The sequence below is a fragment of the Natator depressus genome, chromosome 13, assembly GCF_965152275.1.
Source record: "Natator depressus isolate rNatDep1 chromosome 13, rNatDep2.hap1, whole genome shotgun sequence".
NCBI lineage: Eukaryota > Metazoa > Chordata > Testudines > Cheloniidae > Natator > Natator depressus.
Window position 1 is genome coordinate 31,669,204 of NC_134246.1, and position 21,632 is coordinate 31,690,835.

The 21,632-nt window shown below is 45.0% G+C and overlaps 1 protein-coding gene across 1 annotated transcript in view; it reads right to left on the reverse strand.

Moving 5' to 3' along the window:
• The window catches only part of UQCC1 (ubiquinol-cytochrome c reductase complex assembly factor 1), a 95,419-nt gene extending 83,937 nt beyond the window's left edge, over nt 1-11,482 (reverse strand). The window contains exons 1-2 of the mRNA XM_074969799.1: nt 11,338-11,482; nt 3,093-3,197 (exon numbers count right to left, since the gene is read on the reverse strand). Coding sequence (XP_074825900.1) covers nt 3,093-3,197; nt 11,338-11,361 — 129 coding nt within the window. The 5' untranslated portion in view covers nt 11,362-11,482. The remainder of the gene's footprint in view (nt 1-3,092; nt 3,198-11,337) is intronic.
• Nucleotides 11,483-21,632: the final 10,150 nt, after the last annotated feature.

Sequence of the window (21,632 nt, forward strand, 5' to 3'; positions counted from 1 at the left end):
GGCATCCGTCGCCATCACCGCTTCCGCTGCAACTCTGCTCTCCTGCTTTCCTGCAGACGCCATAGCACGGCAAGCATGGAGCCCGCTCAGCTCACCCCTGCTGTTGTGAGCATTGCAAACACCTTGCGCATTATCCTGCAGTATGTGCAAAACCTGCAAAAGCAGGCAAGGAGGTGACGACAGTGTGATCATGATAGTGATGAGGACATGGACAGACTTCTCTCAAAGCATGGGCCCTGGCAATTTGGACATCATGGTGGTAATGGGGCAGGTTCATGCAATGGAACGCCGATTCGGGGCCTGGGAAACAAGCACAGACTGGTGGGACCGCATAGTGTTGTGGGTCTGGGATGATTCCCAGTGGCTGCAAAACTTTCGCATGTGTAAGGGCACTTTCATGGAACTTTGTGACTTGCTTTCCCCTGCCCTGAAGGGCAAGAATACCAAGATGAGAGCAGCCTTCACAGTTGAGAAGTGAGTGGTGATAGCCCTCTGGAAGGTTGCAACGCCAGACAGCTCCCAGTCAGTCAGGAATCAATTTGGAGTGGGTAAATCTATTGTGGGGGCTGCTGTGATCCAAGTAGCCAATGCAATCACTGAGCTGCTGCTATCAAGGGTAGTGACTCTGGGAAATGTGAGCGTCATAGTGGATGTCTTTGCTGCAATGGGATTCCCTAACTGTGGTGGGGCGATAGACGGAACACATATCCCTATCTTGGGACCGGACCACCTTGGCAGCCAGTATGTAAACCGCAAGGGTTACTTTTCAATGGTGCTGCAAGCACTGGTGGATCACAAGGGACGTTTCACCAACATCAACGTGGGACGGCTGGGAAAGGTGCATGATGCTCGCATCTTCAGGAACTCTGGTCTGTTTGCACAGCTGCAGGAAAGAACTTACTTCCCAGACCACAAAATTACCACTGGGGATGTTGAAATGCCTATAGTTATCCTTGGGGACCCAGCCTAGCCCTTAATGCCATGGCTCATGAAACCGTACACAGGCACCCTGGACAGTAGTAAGGAGCAGTTCAACTATAGGCTGAGCAAGTGCAGAATGGTGATAGAATGTGGACATTTAGAAGCTCATTGGCACAGCTTACTGACAAGGCTAGACCTCCGCGAAACCAATATTCCCATTGTTATTGCTGCTTGCTGTGTGCTCCATAATATCTGTGAGAGTAAGGGGGAAACGCTTATGGCGGGGTGGGAGGTTGAGGCAAATCGCCTGGGGGCCGATTACGCACAGCCAGACACCAGGGCGATTAGAAGAGCACAGCTGGGCGCCCTGCGCATCAGAGAAGCTTTGAAAACCAGTTTCATGACTGGCCAGGCTACAGTGTGACAGTTCTGTTTGTTTCTCCTTGATGAAAACCCGCTCCCTTGGTTGACTACTTCCCTGTAAGCCAACCGACCTCCCCGCTTCAATCGCCACTTTCAGAGGCAATAAAGTCGTTATTGTTTCAAAATCATGCATTCTTTATTAATTCATCACACAAATAGGGGGAAAAACTCGCAAGGTAGCCCGGGAGGGGTGGTGGATGAGGGGAGGCAGGAAGGACAAGTCCACACTACAGTTCAAAACTTATTGAATGCCAGTCTTCTGTTGCTTGGGCAATCCTCTGGGGTAGAGTGGCTGGGTGCCCATAGACTCCCACCCCGCGTTCTTGGGCATCTGGGTGAGGAGGATATGGAACTTGGGGAGGAGGGCAGGCGGTTATACAGGGGCTGCAATGGCGGTCTGTGCTCCTGCTGCCTTTTCTGCAGCTCCACCAGACACCTGAGCATGTCAGTGTGCTCCCCCATTAGACTCAGCATTGCATCCTGCCTCCTTTCATCACACTCCTGCCTCCCCTCATTGCGCTCATTTAACGCCTTCCTGGACTCTGCCATTGTTTGCCTCCACACATTCTGCTGAGCTCTTTCAGTGCGGGAGGACTGCATGAGCTCTGAGAACATTTCATCGCGAGTGTATTTTTTTCACCTTCTAATCTGCGCTAGCCTCTGGGACAGAGATGATAGGGGGAGCGTAGAAACATTTTCAGCTGCGGGAGAAAAAAAAGGGAGAGTAGTATTTAAAAAGATATATTTTAGAGAACAAAGGTATTGGGCTCTGACCCGGAGCGACCGTTTGCATCCTTTGTTTATTGATAGGCTTGCCTCAGCTCCTTAACTTTCACGCGGCACTGCTGTGTGTCCCTGTTGTAGCCTCTGTCCACCATGCCCTTGGAGATTTTGCCAAATATACTGGCATTTCGTCTTTTGGAACGGAGTTCTGCCTGCACAGATTCCTCTCCCCATACAGCAATCAGATCCAGTACCTCCCTTTCGGTCCATGCTGGAGCTCTTTTGCGATTCTGGGACTCCATGGTCACCTGTGCTGATGAGCTCGCCATGCTGGCCAAACAGGAAATGAAATTCAGAAGTTCCCAGGGCTTTTCCTGTCTACCTGGCCAGTGCATCTGAGTTGAGAGTGCTGTCCAGAGCGGTCACAATGGAGCACTCTGGGATAGCTCCCGGAGGCCACTACCATCAAATTGCATCCACACTAACCTAAATTCGACCCGGCGATGTCGATTTCAGCACTAATCCCCTCGTCGGGGAGGAGTACAGAAATCGATTTTAAGAGCCCTTTAAGCCGACAAAACAGGCTTGGTCGTGTGGACGGGTGCAGGGTTAAATCGACCTAACGCTGCTAGATTCGACAAACTCATAGTGTAGACCAGGGCTAAGAGACATGGGCTTGAACAGAAGTAATGACTGTGTGTTGGGGGAAAGTCAGAAGAACTGTCTGAGATTATTTCAGCTCTCTTAATTATAGAATCACAGAAGATTATGGTTGAAAGAGACCTCAGGAGGTCATCTAGTCCAACCCCCTGCTCAAAGCAGGACCAATCCCACCTAAATCATCCCAGCCAGGGCTTTCGTTTCGGTTTTACAAGATCCCTTTTTCTAGATGCCCAGGTAGAAGCACTGGCAAGGATTGTTCCCGCCACCCTCATATGCTAGAAGACTGTGACCTTTTATTTCATATGTGAGGACCTACGCAAATCCCCAATTCTTACACACTTTAGGATAACAAAATATCCTACCTGAAGAGTGCCATAGAGCATTCTGTCCCACTGTGCTTGGGGCAAGGTTGACTGTATTAATCCACTGCATACTGTAATCCATTGAGACATTCCAGTCTGGCACTTCTAGAACAGAGAGATCAGCACGCACACAGTAACCAGCAGTGAAGGGGATTCACATATTCTACTGGAAACCAGCAAAAAGAGAAGACTGCTGGAATTTCCAGCTACATTATAACTATTAGTTGTGGGCATCCAAGAAAATCAAAACAATGCAAAGGCAGCTATTCCTATCAACTTGATGGTCATCCATAACATATTCACACAGGAATACCCTATGCTGTTTTTAACTCACACTTTGACCTAAGAACCCCGTAATGCCAACTGGTAAGAGGGTTACAGAAATATACCGATTCTGGTATGTACATTCTGATTCGCCAACAAATGTCATGTGAGATCTCAAATGAAAGCTGGTATCAAACTGGTCATTAATATCGTTCATAGAATATTAGGTTTGGAAGGGACCTCAGGAGGTCATCTAGTCCAACCCCCTGCTCAAACCAGGACCAACCCCAACTAAATCATCCCAGCCAGGACTTTGTCAAGCCTGACCTTAAAAAGCTCTAAGAAAGGAGATTTCACCATCTCCCTAGGTAACGCATTCCAGTGTCTGACCACCCTCCTAGTGAAAAAGTTTTTCCTAATATCCAACCTAAACCTCCCCCACTGCAACTTGAGACCATTACTCTTTGTTCTGTCATCTGCTACCACTGAGAACAGTCTAGATCCATCCTCTTTGGAACCCCCTTTCAGGTAGTTGAAAGCAGCTATCAAATCCCCCCTCATTCTTCTCTTCCGCAGACTAAACAATCCCAGTTCCCTCAGCCTCCCTTCATAAGTCATGTGTTCCAGTCCCCTAATCATTTTTGTTGACCTCCGCTGGACACTTTCCAATTTTTCCACATCCTTCTTGTAGCGTAGGGCCCAAAACTGGACACAGTACTCCAGATGAGGCCTCACCAATGTCAACTAGAGGGGAACGATCACGTCCCTCGATCTGCTGGCAATGCCCCTACTTATACGTTGTTTAATGTATGTGCAGATACTATGGAAGGAGTTTTTATATATACTTAAAATGTTTTTAAAGTCCGTATCAAGGTGCTGGTCACTAGCAGAGGTGAAAAACAGGTTTTTCTCCAGACAGGAGGTAAGAAATGTCCCTTCCTCTCTCTCTGAGGATGTAAATTAAACATTGTAAACTAACACACCCGATGCCTATTTACACACAAAGTCAAATGTTAACAAAGAAATGTGAAGTCAACAGGGAAGCAGCAAACAGGAAAAACAAGCCATGGGTTGTTATCCTGTCTCTGAGTACAGACAATGAACTTTGGGGGTATATATCAGAGGCAAAGCACTGAGGAAGTAAATGGGCAATGGATATATATTCATGAAAATGGGATGTCAGCCAACTTTGCCTGATAACGCTAAAGATGATTTTGGGTCAGAAACTTCTTTAGACAAGAGGTTAACTTGTTAATTAAAATTAGTCTCTATAAAGCAGGGGTTCTCAAACTGGGGATTGGGACCCCTCAGTGGGTCGCGAGGGTATTACATGGGGGGTCACGAGCTGTCAGTCTCCACCCCAGGCCCCGCTTTGCCTCCAGCATTTATAATGGTGTTAATTATATGAAAACAGTGTTTTTAATTTATATGGGGGGGGTCACACTCAGAGGCTTCCTATGTGAAGGGGGTCACTAGTAAAGTTTGAGAATTACTGCTATAAAGCATGTTATGATTTTGTTTTATACATAACCATGTTTCCAATATCCTTACTCACTACCTTTTGAATCTCTAGTCTGATATACATTTATAGTGAAAACAATAAGTTTATCAGTGGTGCTGTGATGTTAAGCAATGTGCTGGTCCTGAGCTGAATCTGACAAGTTGGTCTGTATATTGTTCCTTTGGGGACAGCAGACCTTGTATTTCTGTGCGTGTTCAGTGAATACGGGACTAGACACTACAAGGGAATGCTTCAAAGGGACTCAGGGACTTGGTGCACTTGCTTTTATCCTGCAAAGCAAAAAGAAAAGGAGTACTTGTGGCACCTTAGAGACGAACAAATTTATTTGAGCATAAACTTTCGTGAGCTACAGCTCACTTCATCGGATACAAAGTCACTGTTTTTTCTTATGCTTTTATCTGATAGATTAAAGAGCCCTTTGGAACAGAATATTTTTAATCTGTGAAGGTACTTATACAGTAATCAGGTCACCTCTTCAACTTCTTTTTGATAAGCTAAACAGATTGATACAGTCCCCCATTCTATACCTATGGCCTACAATCCTCCTTCCTAGATGTATAACTTTGTATTTGGCTGCATTAAAATATTTTGAGTAGGCACAGTTTATCAAGAGACCCAGGTCAGTCTGTGACATTTCCATGTACTCATCATTATTTACCACTCCACCAATCTTTCTGATCCACAAATTCTATCAGAAGTCATTTTATATTTACTTCCAGATCACTGATGAAAGTGCTGAATAGTACTGGACCTCACATTGATCCCTGCAGAACCCCACTAAAAGCATGCCCAGTCGATGATGATTCCCCATTAGCACCTACTTCTTGAGATCTATCAGTTAGTTCCTAATCCATTTAAAGATACTGTATAGGTTAATTTTTTTAATCAGAACGTTGTACTGTATAAGTCTAACATCTTACAAAAGTATAAGTATATTACAACTACCCAGTTACCTGTATCATCAAACTTGTAATCTCAAAGAATGAGATCAGGTTTGTTTAACAAGATCTATTTGCCACAAAACCATGTTGACTGGCATTAATTATATTCCCATACTTTACTCTTTATTGACTGTATTCTGCATGAGCTTTTCCATTATTTTGCCTGGGGCTGAAGTCAAGCTAACTGGCCTATAGTTATCTGGATCATCCCACTCACCCTTTTTGAATATTGGCATAAAATAAGCACTTTTACAGACTTATAGAATTTCACAGAATATCAGGGTTGCAAGAGACCTCAGTCCAGTGCTTCTCAAGCTATCTGATGTGGGGGACTGACAATTTTTTTTTCCAATGTGCATGCAGACCGGCAGCCGATGGCTCGCAGACCGGCACTGGTCTGTGGACCATCACTTTGAGTAGCACTGATCTAGTCCAACCCCCTGCTCAAAGCAGGGCCAATCCCCAACTAAATCATCCCAGCCAGGGCTTTGTCAAGCCTGACCTTAAAAATCTCTAAGGAAGGAGATTCTACCACCTTACTAGGTAACGCATTCCAGTGCTTCACCACCCTCCTAGTGAAAAAGTTTTTCCTAAAATCCAACCTAAACCTCCCCCACAGCAACTTGAGATCATTACTCCTTGTTCTGTCATCTGCTACCACTGAGAACAGTCTAGATCCATCCGCTTTGGAGTCTCCTTTCAGGTAGTTGAAAGCAGCTCTCATTCTTCTCTTCTGCAGACCAAATAATCCCAGTTCCCTCCGCCTCTCCTCATCAATCATGTGCTCCAGCCCCCTCATCATTTTTCTTGCCCTCCGCTGGACTCTTTCCAATTTTTCCACATCCTTCTTGTAGTGTGGGGCCCTAAACTGGACATGGTACTCCAGATGAGGCCTCACCAATGTTGAACAGAGGGGAATGATCACGTCCCTCGATCTGCTGGCAATGCTCCTACTTATACGGCCCAAAATGCCGTTAGCCTTCTTGGCAACAAGGGCACACTGTTGACTCATATCCAGCTTCTCGTCCACTGTAACCCTAGGTCCTTTTCTGCAGAACTGCTGCCTAGCCATTCGGTCCCTAGTCTGTAGCAGTGCATGAGATTCTTCCATCCTAAGTGCAAGACTCTGCACTTGTCCTTGTTGAATCTCATCAGATTTCTTTTGGCCCAATCCTCTAATTTGTCTAGGTCCCTCTGTATCCTATCCCTACCCTCCAGCGTATCTACTTCTCCTCCCAGTTTAGTGTCATCTACAAACTTGCTGAGGGTGCAATCCATGCCATCCTCCAGATCATTAATGAAGATATTGAACAAAACCGGCCCCAGGACCAACCCTTGGGGCACTCCGCTTGATACCGGCTGCCAACTAGACATGGAGTCATTGACCACTACCCATTGAGTCCGACGACCTTATAGTCCATTCATCCAGCCCATACTTCTTTAACTTGCTGGCAAGAATACTGTGGGAGACCGTATCAAAAGCTTTGCTAAAGACAAGGAATAACACACCCACTGCTTTCCCCTCATCCACAGAGCCAGTTATCTCATCATTGAAGGCAATTAGATTAGTCAGGCATGACTTGCCCTTGGTGAATCCATGCTGACTGTTCCTGATCACTTTCCTCTCCTCTAAGTGCTCCAGAATTGATTCCTTGAGGACCTGCTCCATGATTTTTCCAGGGACTGAGGTGAGGCTGACTGGCCTGTAGTTCCCAGGATCCTCCTCCTTCCCCTTTTTAAAGATGGGTACTATATTACCCTTTTTCCAGTCATCTGGGATCTCCCCCGATCGCCATGAGTTGCAATTTCCCAAGCATTCGCGCTGATGTTTAAATGTTTATCACAAGGACATGTAGTACTAGTACATGTACAAGTAGCAGTCAGCAGGGATTGGTCAAGAACAAATCTTGTCAAGCCAACCCGATCGCTCTCTCTGGTAGGGTAATGAACCCTGTGGATGGCGGGGGAAGCGGTAGATGTGGTATATCTTGACTTTAGTAAAGCTTTTGAAATGGTCTCACATGACCTTCCCATAAACAAACTAGGGAAATGCAACCTCGATGGAGCTACTATAAGGTGGGTGCAAAACTGGTTGGAAAACCATTCAATTATCAGTGGTTCAGTCATGCTGGAAGGGCATAACGAGTGGGGTCCCGCAGGGATCAGTTCTGGGTCTGGTTCTGTTAAATGTCTTCATCAATGATTTAGATAATGGCATAGAGCATACACTTATAAAGTTTGCAGACAATATCAAGCTGGGAGGGGTTGCAAGTGCTTTGGAGGATCGGATTAAAATTCAAAATGGTCTGGACAAACTGAAGAAATGGTCTGAAGTAAATAGGATGAATTTCAATAAGGACAAATGCAAAGAAGTCCATTTAGGAAGGAACAATCAGTTGCCCACATACGAAATGGGGAATGACTGCCTAGGAAGGAGTACTGCGGAAAGGGATCTGGGGGTCACAGTGGATCACAAGCTAAATATGAGTCAACAGTGTAGCACTGTGGCAAAAAAAAGCAAACCTCATTCTGGGATGTATTAGCAGGAGTGTTGTAAGCAAGACACAAGAAGTAATTCGTCCGCTCTGCTGCGCATTGATTAGGCCTAAACTGGAGTATTGAGTCCAGTTCTGGTTGCCACATTTCAGGAAGGATGGGGACAAATTGGAGAAAGTCCAGAGAAGAGCAACAAAAATGATTAAAGGTCTAGAAAACATGACCTATGAGGGCAGATTGAAAAAATTGGGTTTGTTTAGTCTGGAAAAGAGAGGACTGAGAGGGGACATCATAACAGTTTTCAAGAACATAAAAGGTTGTTACAAGGAAGAGGGAGAAGAATTGCTCTTAACCTCCGAGGATAGGACAAGAAGCAATGGGGTTAAGTTGCAGCAAGAGAGGTTTAGGTTGAACATTAAAAAAAACTTCTTAACTGTCAGGGTGGTTAAGCACTGGAATAAATTGCCTAAGGAGGTTGTGGAATCTCTATCACTGGAGATTTTTAAGAGCAGGTTAGACAAACACCTGTCAGGGATTGTCTAGATAATGCTTAGTCCTGCCATGAATGCAGGGAACTGGACTAGATGACCTCTCGAGGTCCCTTCCAGTCCTATTATTCTATGTTGTCTAACATCATCCTTAGTTACTAATGGATTGGAAAGTAGTTAATCATCCTCTTGTGATCAGAGTACATCAGCCTGCTTCTCACCAAATACAGAACAGAAATATCTGTTGGTCACTCTTGCCTTTTCTACATCAACATCAACTTTACCATCTCCAGCTAGTAATGGGTCTATACCAGTGCTTTTGAGTTTCTTTTGATCCTAGAATATTTTAAAAGGTAAAGTGATAACTTGATTATAGTCGATAAGTATCTACTTAGGGAACAAATATTTAATAATGGGCTCTTTAATCTAGCAAAGAAAGGTCACACAGGATCAAACGGATCTAAATTTAAGCTAGACAAATTCAGATTGGAAATAAGGTATAAATTTTTAACAAGGACAGTAATTAACCCTTGGAACAATTTACCAAGGGTTGAGATGGATTCGCCATCAATGACAATCTTTAAATCAAGATTGGATTTTTTTCTAAAAGATCTGCTCTCAGAATTATTTTAGGGAAGTTCTGTGTGTTATACAGATGGTCAGACTAGATGACCACAGTGATCCCTTCTAGCCTTGGAATCTATATTCATCTTTGCCTATCATGAGGATAAAATAGTTATTTTGTGATGGGGTGCAATACCTTTTGCATTAAAAAATTCCCATCTATACTTTTTTAGAAACCCTAATCATGATTTACTACTGGCTGCAGGAGAACGGCAGTATTTGTCTCCCAAACTGAAGTCCCTCATAACATAATTTTTCTTTCCATCATGTCCCTGCTTGATTTGGTGGTCTGTAACAGACTCCTCACCAGCACTCCTTCCTGCACTTTGTTAGCACATGAATGCATATGGATCAAAGTTCCTGTGGTTCTGAGTTATCTATAGCTATAAAACAGATAATGATGTCTTTAATGTAGAGTGCCAAGGCTATTTCTTTCACCCGCTCTGACCTTCCTGGGCAGGTTATAACAAGTGACAACTTTCCAACCATGCAAATTTCAGTACTGCCTATCAAATTTCTTCTAATCAACTCAGACTCCCAGCAAAGATATATAAGCCATTGAAAAAATTCTTCTTTCATGTTGAACCAATTTGTTTCTGACATTCCAAGTTCCAGTTTATACAATACTTTCCTCCTTACCACCCTCCCCTTGCACTGGTAGTTTAACAGCCTCCTGGCTGATCCAGCTATTCTCCAACTGAGAACATTAGCACTCCCTCCATCCCAGTGAGATGCAGGCTATCCCACTCATACAACTACTTCTCCCACTGGAACATACCCCAAAGCTTCAACATAACCAAAGCCTTAAGCTTCATACCAGACATACAACCAACATTTCACCTCCAGTATTTTCTGACTTCTTTTTGCTTGTACACCATTGTGCTAGATATGGTACAACTCTTAGTTGGTCCCGAGGCACTACCACAATAAATATGATTAATAATAAGAGCAGATTATTGGTTAGTCTCTAAGGTGTCACAAGTACTCCTTTTCTTTTTGCGAATAAGAGCAGAGAGTCAGGCATGCACTTTCACCGCTACCAGAAGCATGTGCAAGTTAAGATGTGCCTTCTCTATATACCAAAGTGTTAGAAGAACAAATTTTTGTGTGTGATGCTAATTGGGCAAACTGCAACAATGACTGGCAAATACTGAATGAATAAAAGTTTAACTTTCAGGAAGTTAGCTCAGCAGGTCACAGAGGACTGCAAACAGTAATTCTTGAAGTAAGTGTCCTGACACACAGCTTCAAAGTGGAAAGATCATGAAATAAAAATCAGAATTTTCTACAAAGCATGGCTAAAGAAGGAAAGAAGGATTCAAAACCTCTGATGTGGAACACGTTTGATGCTCCTGTTCTTGAATAAAGATCAAGGAGGAAACACATGTACAGTGCAAGGAGATCGGTGTTTTGGAGGAGTGGGGGAAAAGGGGAGTCTGAGTGGCTGTTGAAAAACCACCATATGGAACGAAGGAATGCAGAGTAAATATTCCTAATTCAGAGCCTTTGCGACAGACGAATCACTGCGCTACTGGAGACCGTGGAAGGGCCGGGCTGGGGTATCCCGGACGCTGCCACCCTGGGCTCCCCGCCCAGCCGCATGCACCACGCACATCGCCGCGCACAGCGGGACACCGCGCGGGGCCAGGGCTCCGGATCCACCTTCTGTGACGCTACAACACCGCTGGGAAGGTGCCAGACGCGCCCCGCCAAACCCGCCCCCAGCAAAACGGAGCCGGGGGCCACCACTCGCAGGGCCCGGTCACCCCGCGCAGACCGCAGCCACCCGGTGCGTCTGTCGGCGGCTCCTGAGCCAGACCGCCCGCGCGGCAGGGAGGCTCCGAACCCGGCCGGACACAGACGCCGGCGCCGTGGCTCGGGCTCCAGGTCTGACCCCTCCCTTCACTTACCACGGCTCTCACCAACGCCGCCATGACACGCAGAAGCACTTCCGGAACATGGTAACTACTTCCGCTTCTCACAACCGAGCTGGGGACTGAAATCACAACTGCGCGTGCGCAGACAGTTCCCTACTAAGTTCCCTTACTTCGCACGCGCTTGGAGAGTAAGAACCGTTCCGCGCATGGTCACTATACGTCACGTGTCGGGGCGGAAGCGGGTATCAGTGCCCTACACTGCCCGCAGCCCCCGTTCTGGCCTGCTACTGCGCACGAGGGGCGCTGCGCCACCGGCTCGTGCCGGCCCCCGGTCTTAGCGCCTCCCTCGGCGGAGGGCGCTGCCGCCGCTCTGGGAACAGCCTGTTCCCCTCCCTGCGCAGAGTCGCTCTCTGAGCCGCGTGGCGGGGGGGGCGGCCTCCCTGGGAAAGCCCAGGAGTCAGGGGCAGCGTAGCTCACTCATAGACTATCGGGGTTGGAAGGGACCTGAGGTGGTCACCTAGTCCGACCCCCTGCTCAAAGCAGGACCAACCCCAACTAAATCATCCCAGCCAGGGCTTTGTCAAGCCTGACCTTAAAAACCTGTAAGGAAGGAGATTCCACCACCTCCATAGGTAACCCATTCCAGGGCTTCACCACCCTCCTAGTGAAAAAGTTTTTCCTAATATCCAACCTAAACCTCCCCCACTGCAACCTGAGACCATTGCTCCTTGTTCTGTCATCAGCTACCACTGAGAACAGTCTAGAGCCATCCTCTTTGGAACCCCCTTTCAGGTAGTTGAAAGCAGCTATCAAATCCCCCCTCACTCTTCTCTTCTGCAGACTAAATAAGCCGAGTTCCCTAAGCTTCTCCTCACAAGTCGTGTTCCAGTCCCCTAATCATTTTTGTTGCCCTCTGTTGGACTCTTTCCAATTTTTCCACATCCTTCTTGTAGTGTGAGGCCCAAAACTGGACACAGTACTCCAGATGAGGCCTCACCAATGTTGAACAGAGGGGAACAATCATGTCCCTTGATCTGCTGGCAATGCTCCTACTTATACATCCCAAAATGCCATTGGCCTTCTTGGCAACAAGGGCACACTGTTGACTCATATCCAGCTTCTTGTCCACTGTAACCCCTAAAAAGAAAAGGAGTACTTGTGGCACCTTAGAGACTATTCTCAAATAAATTTGTTAGTCTCTAAGGTGCCACAAGTACTCCTTTTCTTTTTGCGAATACAAACTAATATGGCTGCTACTCTGAAACCTGTAACCCCTAGGTCCTTTTCTGCAGAACTGCTGACTAGCCATTCGGTCCCTAGTCTGTAGTGGTGCATGGGATTCTTCTGTTCTAAGCGCAGGACTCTGCACTTGTCCTTGTTGAATCTCATCAGATTTCTTTCGGCCCAATCCTCTAATTTGTCTAGGTCCCTCTGTATCCTATCCCTACCATCCAGCGTATCTACCACTCCTTTCAGGTTCATGTCATCTGCAAACTTGCTGAGGGTGCAATCCACGCCATCCTCCAGATCATTAATGAAGATCTTGAACAAAACCGGCCCCAGGACCAACCCCTGGGGCACTCCACTTGATACCGGCTGCCAACTAGACATGGAGCCATTGATCACTACCCGTTGAGCCCAACAATCTAGCCAGCTTTCTATCCACCTTATAGTCCATTCATCCAGCCCATACTTCTTTAACTTGCTGGCAAGAATACTGTGGGAGACAGTGTCAAAAGATTTGCTAAAGTCAAGGAACAACACGTCCACTGCTTTCCCTTCATCCACAGAACTAGTTCTCTCATCATACAACGTAGGTGTGATAACTGCTGTCAAAGGCAGAGCAGAAGTCAAGGAAAATGGGGCTGAAGTAGAGGTTCTGAGTTTTGGTTGGTTAGAGGTCAATAGAGATTCTGAGAGCTGAGTTAGTGAAATGGAGAGGGCAGAAGCCAGACTGGAGTTGGAGGAGAGGAACTTTCAACACTGGTTGTAGACAGCAAGATCAATGAATTTGGATGCAAGGGGAGAAGGGAAAGAGGGTGATAGAGATAGAAGTTGAAACATGTTTTTGGTTGGTTGGTGGGTTTTTTTATGATGGAATTGACCAGAGCTTACTTGTAAGGGAAAGGAACCTGAGAAGTGTGGGAAGTTGAAAAAGATAAGGGAGAAAGTGAGAGTGATGGCAAAGGACAGTCACTGGAGCAAGTGGAAGAATTAGAGGTGGAGAGTGGTGACACACTTAAGTGTTGGTGACTGGGTTTAAGAAGGAGCATGAAGATAATCAGATTTTATTCATCTTTGAAAAATATGGAAATATCCTGCAAGGTGTTGGGAGGGAGGGGTTAGAAATGAGTTACAGGTGGCAAGAGGCGAGGAATAGGTGTGAAATCAATGAGGGTGGAAAGTTGTGCTGCTTGACCTGGAAAATGGCAGAGCTGAAAGAGGAAAGAACAAATGTGTGATGGAGTAATTCTGTAAAATTGCAGGATTTTCCCCAGAGACATTTAGCTACATGACAGCAAGAATGGAAGACGTGAATGTTAAATAAACCAGAGCTGGGGATTGGTGGAAAGTATCTTGTGGAGAAAGAGATGAGGAAATGAATTGATGATGGAGAAAATCATGTTGTGGACGACATAAATGAATCAAAGGAAGACAGTGAAGAAGGAGGTAGATAAGGGGCCTGAGGAGTTGGGCATGTTGATGGATTGCAGGGTGGATTTGATTTAAATCACTAGTCAGGAAGACTCGATTTAATCATGGATTTCTACATAAAAGTGCATTCTTGTTGGTTGTTCCTGAGAAGGAACACTTCTCATGATATGGTTTCATTCCGGCAACCAGGCCTTGCATTTCTTTGTTGCACTGTTTGCATTTTGTGCACATGCCTGTCTTACCCCCAAGTAGAGGAACGTCATTAAAATATTCCCAAACTGAGTCTCTTTTATGGCCTGCTGCCATTATAGGTTTTCCCTTCTAGTGAGAGAATGGTATGGTAGATCTCAAATCAATGAAGGCTACACTCAGAAAGACCTCAAGACTTCTGGAATATGCTGCTCAAATAGTTTCATTTTTGTTTCTACTGCTTGTCCCTCCCTTCTCACATTTATCTCCAGATATCTTCTCCTTGTCCAGATCTATTCCGCCCCCAACAATCTTCTATTCATTGAACTTTTTGAAACTTTGCACTTTTAGAGAGGTAAGGAATTGACTCTGTATACACAAATTTGCAGAGGGACAATAGATATTCATAGATATTATTAAGGGTTGAGGTCTATTATTTCTCACCTCTATATATTTACTTATTTAAAACATTTTTGGTGTTAACAAGCATGTTATCTCTGGAGACACAAATCCACAGTTTGAGAACTGCAAAACTAAGCATCTCTGATGGTATCTTCTAGACTGAGCTCTGAGTCCATTGGGTAGAGAGAAAGATTAACCGAAACAAGCTATACAGAAGCCCCTGGAACCCCATAAAATTGGGTCCCTAATCCATGAACTATTGGAATTCATTTACAAAACTTTTCTTAAACATTACATAAATATATTGTCTCATACTGTAGAATTAGAATTTATAATCCATATTCCATTATGAGATATCTTTGCGCTATAATGTATCTTAATTAAAACTATCTTTAGATTGGTTTTTTCCTCAAAAATCCACTTTAAATCAAAAAAGTCGGATTTAAAAAAAAAATTTTTTAAATCCTTGATTTTTATCCACCCTGGTGGATTGGAAGGCAGAGTGGTGTGAGGGAGACAAGTTGGAGGAAGTGAGTCGGTGGTTGGAGACAAGAAATTTGGTTATTGGAAAGATTAGAGAGGTACACGTGCTTGGTAAAGAGTGAGTCACCATTCGGGTGTGTGGGAGACTTGACTGAGCATTGCAGGTCAAATGAGGTGAGGAGAAGAAAGTAGGAAGCTAAAGGATCAGGTGGGACATCTATATATGGGAGTTGAAAATAAGGAGAGCTAAGAGTCAAAATCAGCAAGGAAGGTGGCTGAGGAGGAATCAGGTAGGTGACTACATGGAGGACAGAAGAGTTGCATGAAATGCTGTTCAAAGTAGGAGAAAGGACAGTAGACAGTGTTTGGAACCAGCAGGAGAGGATAATCATCCCTTGCTGTGTGGGCTTTGAGGTGGGGAGTGAGTGAGGAGAAGCTGCTGTAAGAGACCATAGCAGAAGCCAGGGTAAGAGGGGAGGATCCAGGTGTCTCAAACAGACAAGATATATGTGCAAAACTATCACTGATGAAAACTTTGTAATTGCAGAAATTGGTGAACGAGTGGTCCTGTCAGAGATAAGTTTCAAAGAAACGGATGAAGCTGCCATTCACTAGCAGAGCAAAATTAAAAAGCAGCAAACAGAAGAGAAATGCAAATAAAATTGCTAATTTAGAGGAAGGATGGTCCAGTGGTTGGGGCATTTGCCAGCAGCTTGAGGCCCCAGTTCAAGTCTCTGCTGTGCACAATTTTTTTTGACCTTGGGCAAGTCATATAGTCTCCGTGCCTCAGTTTCCTATCTGTAAAATGGGAATGATAGAACTATCCTACCTTACAGGGGCGTTATGAGAGTCAATACATTAAAGAGTGTGAAGGGTTCAGGTCTATGATAATGGGGCATGTAAGTATGTTACGTTAAAAATAGTGGAATATTGATTAAAGTTTGAGGTTTTCCCCCCAGAAAACTTAAAGTGAGGGGATACCATTATTCTAGTGCAGAAATTTTGGATTTAAGGCACTCCTAAATAAGGAATACCTAGATGGAGTAATCTTTGGGAGGCTGTGATGGGATGCATAAACCCCACACTGGAAAAGAAGGGGTTGAAGAACTGCTCTGGGCCCAGAAGGCCCCATTCCATGGCACCTAACATAGGCGCTGACTCCATGGGGTCTGGAGCACCCATGGAAAAAAAAAAAATAGTGGATACTCAGCACCCACCAGCAGTCCTGCAGATCAGCTCCTCCTCCTCTGTCCCAGTGCCTTCTGCCCGCCGTGATCAGCTGTTCAGTAGCGTGCAGGAGGGGCTGAGGTGGGGAGAGGGCAGGAAGGGGTGGGGGGGACTTTGGGGAAGGGGCAGGATGGGGCCTGGGGTGGAGCAGGGGTCAAGCACCCCCCACGAACTGGTGAAGTTGGCGCCTCTGGCACCTACAAAGCCTGGATAGGCTGGAGGAGAAACTTAAAAAGGAAGCAGAGTGGCTTACTGCTGGGTAGACAGTGGAGATGAGCTGATGCAGATTCTGAGCTCCTGGGACTTGGCTATTGTAATCTGACCAAGTCTATTGAGAAGGCACCTGTGACCCTCTGGGGGTTAGAGACTTATCTTTATGTTTTAGTTCCTTACTTTACCATGTGGGAAGAGAGGGGACTGGTAGGATGTGGTCTGGGGAGGCAGCTGCATAGCACCTCAGGGTGCAGGACTTGGCTGCCTACTGTTGGGCCCTGGATCAGAGCCCAGTGGAGAGGGTAGGCCTGGGCTCCACTATCAACCCTGAAAGGAGGACAACTACAGTGGCCTTGTCCCTGATGCAGGGACCCTAGTTGGGGGAGAAAACCCAGAACATAAATGGGTGCAGACTTGACCCAAGCGCAGGGGAGCCTTGAGTCCCCTGCTTAATCTTGAAGGCTCTTCCTCTATTTTTACCCTGAGAAGGACAGACTTGAACACATGACCTGGACTGTCACTGGAAGGACAGACCACTGAGGAGTGGCAGTAAGAAACGGGGATGCCCAGGAGCAAGACAACCTGCTACACGCCTATCCAACCACTAGGCAGCACAGGTGGTAAGCATCCCCCTTCACATTGGCATAAGATACAAGGCTCTGAATGCCTACAGCAGACTCAGAGGTTACAGTTAGAACTCACCAAAACATGGGATTTCTGGTTCATGGGAAAAATTGCAAATAAGAAATCCCCAAATAGTTTTGTTTTCAGAAACACCAAAACCTGGTGTTTCCAAAATTAAATCTGCTCCCTGGGACCCCAACAGCAGCTAAGTGAAATTGACATTCTTGTCAGTTTTACCAGTGCTAGTAGCCTGGGTTGGCATCCCAGAGAGCCAGCTAGCTTGGGAGTCTGGAAGCCCTGGAATATTTGTATATATTTCTTTTTATTTAGGTTTCTAAGTGCAGCAAAAAAAGAGAGAAGTGACAATCCCTAATCTCCAGGTGCCCTTCGCAGTTGTTTTAAAAATGCAATCCATCATAAAGGCAAAATTAGCATAACAATTCCTAAAGACTAATTTTAGCTCTAACAGGCCAACCATCTCTCTAAAGAAGGGTGGACGGTGCTCACTGAATGAGCAGCTATTCAATATTTCTCTTGCTATTCATTGGTCAGCGTCTGGCTCTAGATCTTATTTACTGCATGCTCCTCAAACCATGCTCTGACTAAAAGAGTATTAATTTCTTCATGGAATTCTCTGTGCCGGTCATTGCTATGCTTTGGGTGCTTCACAAATATTAATGAACGTATTCTCACAACACTCCTGTGAGATGAGGGAGGGCACTATCTTGATTCGTTCTCTAAGTAATGTCCATCCTGTGCACTGACTGATGCTGGGGTCCTGTGGGAAAAAGATAGGGTGTGAGCTTGTAATGAAAGATTGTATCAAAATGCACATGCACAAGGGGGGCAAAGTAAGGTTGCCCAGTCAGTCTAAAGTCTGGTGTTTCCTGACTTTTGAGTGCTTTACTTTGCAACCTTAATTATATTTTAATGTAGTTTTGTATGTAATTTAGCATCTATCCTGAAATACAGAATTTGGAACCATATTAACTCCTATATTAGACATACAGCAGGGTTGTGGCCTTTAGATCCACACCACAGACTTCTGCCACTTGAGATAATTGCTAGAGGTAGTTGTAGGTCTTGTTGGAACCCTAAGCATAACTAGCAGTGTGAACAGAGTAGGCCTGGTCTTGGCAGAATAGTAACACATTAGGTATCCGCTAACCAAGTAAGCACATTCCTGACCAGAGAGGATTGTACAAAAAAACCACAGATCTCAAGTAAATACATATTCCTAAGAGATGGTACAAGAACACACCTGTGATGAGTTTCCCTGCCCCCTGGGGTGCCACCTGGAACTGGAGTACCACAGAGCCTCCTGACTCACCAGCTTGGGCACCGTCTCACACTGTGCTGCTGTGACAAGCTGCAGAACACTCCCAGTCCTACACTCCCACCAGCATTCACACAGGCAAGGACACACCCAGCTGCAGTTACTTGCAGGCTCTGGCCAGCCACTGCATGAACCACAATATAGAGGCTACAGTCAAAGCACCCCCAGCTCCCCAGCCTAGGACCCCTGAGTTGTACCATTCTGTCCTGGTCAAAAACCTGCCCTGTATGAATTTATTACGCAGTTTGTCCCTCCCTCAATGTGGAGAGGAATAAGCACAATGTCTATGTTAACTGAGCTGAGATTTTCCCTCAGACACTTCACTTAAAGGCACACTGGTTTAGATAAAGCATAAAATAAGTTTATTAACTACAGAAAGATAGATTTTAAGTGATTATAAGTGATAGCAAACAGATCAAAGCAGATTACCTAGCAAATAAACAAAAACGCAAACTAAGTCTAACATACTAGATGAATGGGATTTGAATTAGCAATTTCTCACTGTGACTGAAGATATAAGCAGTCCACCAAGTTTCCATACACAGGCTAGAAATCCCTTTAGCCTGGGACCAGTACTTCCCCCAGTTCAGTCTTTGTTCTTCAGGTGGTTCCAGGAGTTCTCTTGTGTGGAGAGTGAGGCCACAAGATGATGTCACATTCCACCTTATGTAGCTTTTCCATAGGGTGGGAACCCTTTGTTCCAAACTCAGTTCCCAGGCCAGCCTCTGGAAAAATACAGGTAACAAAATGGAGTTCAGTGTCATATGGTCTGGTCACATGCCCTAGCATGCCCTGCTGAGTCATAGCAGCCATTACTCATAGGCTGTCTGGAGTGTTCTCAGGAAGGCTCACCAGGTGGGGGATAAGCTTCTCCTAAGGCCTGTTGTTTCCCCTAATGGCCCATTACCCCGAATAGGCCCTTCACAACCAGCGGTCTAGACTGGAAGCTTTTTGCCTAGTGGATGTTACCCCAGTGTAACCACATTTGAAATGCAGATACATAGTCAATATTCATAACTTCAGATACAAAAATGATATATTCCTACAAATAGGATAATCATATTCAGCAGATCAAACTTTTCCAATGACACCTCACAAGACATATCTTGTACCAGATGCATCATAATTATGTAATCATATAATCATACAATTATGAAGAATATGGGGTGCAGTGTCACAACACCAACCCCTCAAAAGATGAGGAGGGGATGACATGATAATGGATAAACTAGCAGGTACGAGGCTAAGGGTAGTCACTAACATCATCTGGAGTGTGATCCATAACTGGTTTGTGTCAGTGTATAAAAGGAGAAGTCATAGGAGGGATATCTTTGTGCTGGTCTAGGGGGCAGAGTCCTGGTGTGTTGATTGGACCATCACCATTGTCGTAGGCATGCGTGTGGTAGTGTACCTGTAGCTCCTATCGGGCAATAGTGCCACGCTTTGTTGGCAATAAACCTGGCCAAGCGCCTTCACCACTGAACCGAGCCTGTGGTCTTTCTTTCTGAAAACCAGCGAGGTCTGCTGGCTCAGCAAGCTGCACTCTCTGCTGGTGCAGCTAACGCCGGACAGCACTAGCAGCATTAACAACTCAGCAGCCTGCACAACACTCCATTGCACTAACAACAGTAGTAGGCTGTTATCTTCTTGTAGACCAACCACGACAAGGGGAAGGAGCACATATTGTGCCAGTGGTTTCACAGACAGGAGAGGAAGGGTGAGACTCAGGAATCCTGGGTTCATTTTCAGATTCTGGGTGGAAATATGAGTTAATGATTATGCCTCTGTCTCCCCAGTCAGTCTTTTGTCCCTCTGTCCCTGTTTCTCTCTGCTCCTATTGATTCCAGTCTACTCTTGTTCCCCCCACCCTCTGCTCTTCATCCCTTTCCATTTGGGTCAGACTGCTTCCTCCTCATTCTCCATGTTTCCTGGGCACTAGCGGGAGGCAGAGGGTGTTGAGAGCATAGGAGAGACCGTCTCCATACTCTCAGTTCCAGTGAGGAGCAATTACAGGGAGTTTAACTCGGCCAAAGGATGGAGCATGCTCAGTTACTCTATAGGAATGGTGCATGTGGAGTCTGGTTGGCATGTAGGATATGAGTGGGGGTGGAGCATGTGTGCTCAGTGCAGATGGACTCATAAGAGAATAACAAACCTCTTCTGAACATGTGTAAACTGAGATTTTTCACACACTTATAATTTGGCCAAATTTGGTCAGATTTTCACAGGGATTACAAAAGGCCCATGCCTGGCCCAATGCGACATTTCCCCATTGTCAAATTTCAGATCTCTGCTCTGAAGGCATTGGAGTGGATCAATGAAATGGTGGTAAGAATGTTTAATATGGGCAGAACAACATATTTTCCCTTAATCTTGTTCTCAGAAATGGATGAAATGCTTCATCTGAAACAACCTAATAGCATTCATTATGTGCAAACAAAATACTGCCCCAACTTGTATCTATATACGAGGCATTTTAAAGAGTCAATTTTTCAAAGCTAAAAACAATTATGAACAAAATTGATTGGGGCAGGGGGAATAAACAGAAAAATTTCAATGATAATAGGGAATTATTTAGAAACATTTTACTAGATGCCAAGATAAAAAACAAAAAACAAAACCACCACTGCATCTCCATGGCCATAAAAAGTTTCTTCAGCTAAAAATCCATACTGGTTAAGAAGAAGGGAAATGAAAGTAGCAAAAAAAGTAATAATAAATGGGAAAATAAAGGGCATTAGATAGAGATGTTAGGATGTGCAGATAATTGGTAAGGGAAGCTAAAGGTATCAATAAAACATCTATTGTCAATGGGATTAACAGATATAAGAGGGAATTTTAAAGTATATCAGGAACAACAACAAAAAATCCTAGTGATGGTATAGGTCCATTACCAGAAAGAGATAGTATAGTTGTCAATAACAATGAAGAAAATGCTGACGTGTTCAATAAATATTCACTTTGTTAATGGAGAGTTAAGATTATCTTATGCCTTGTTCCCTTCCAGATCATGGAGGGTGATTACATTAAACCTCTGAAAACCAGGTAATGCCTAGTTTTAAGGTAATGCCTCCCACACCACATTTAGTCCCCCCCAAAAAAAGTATTTTGGGAAAGATCTACGGCCTGTGTTAAACAAGAGGTCGGATTAGATTATCACAATGGTCCCTTTTGACCTTGGTGTCTGTTAACTGCCCCT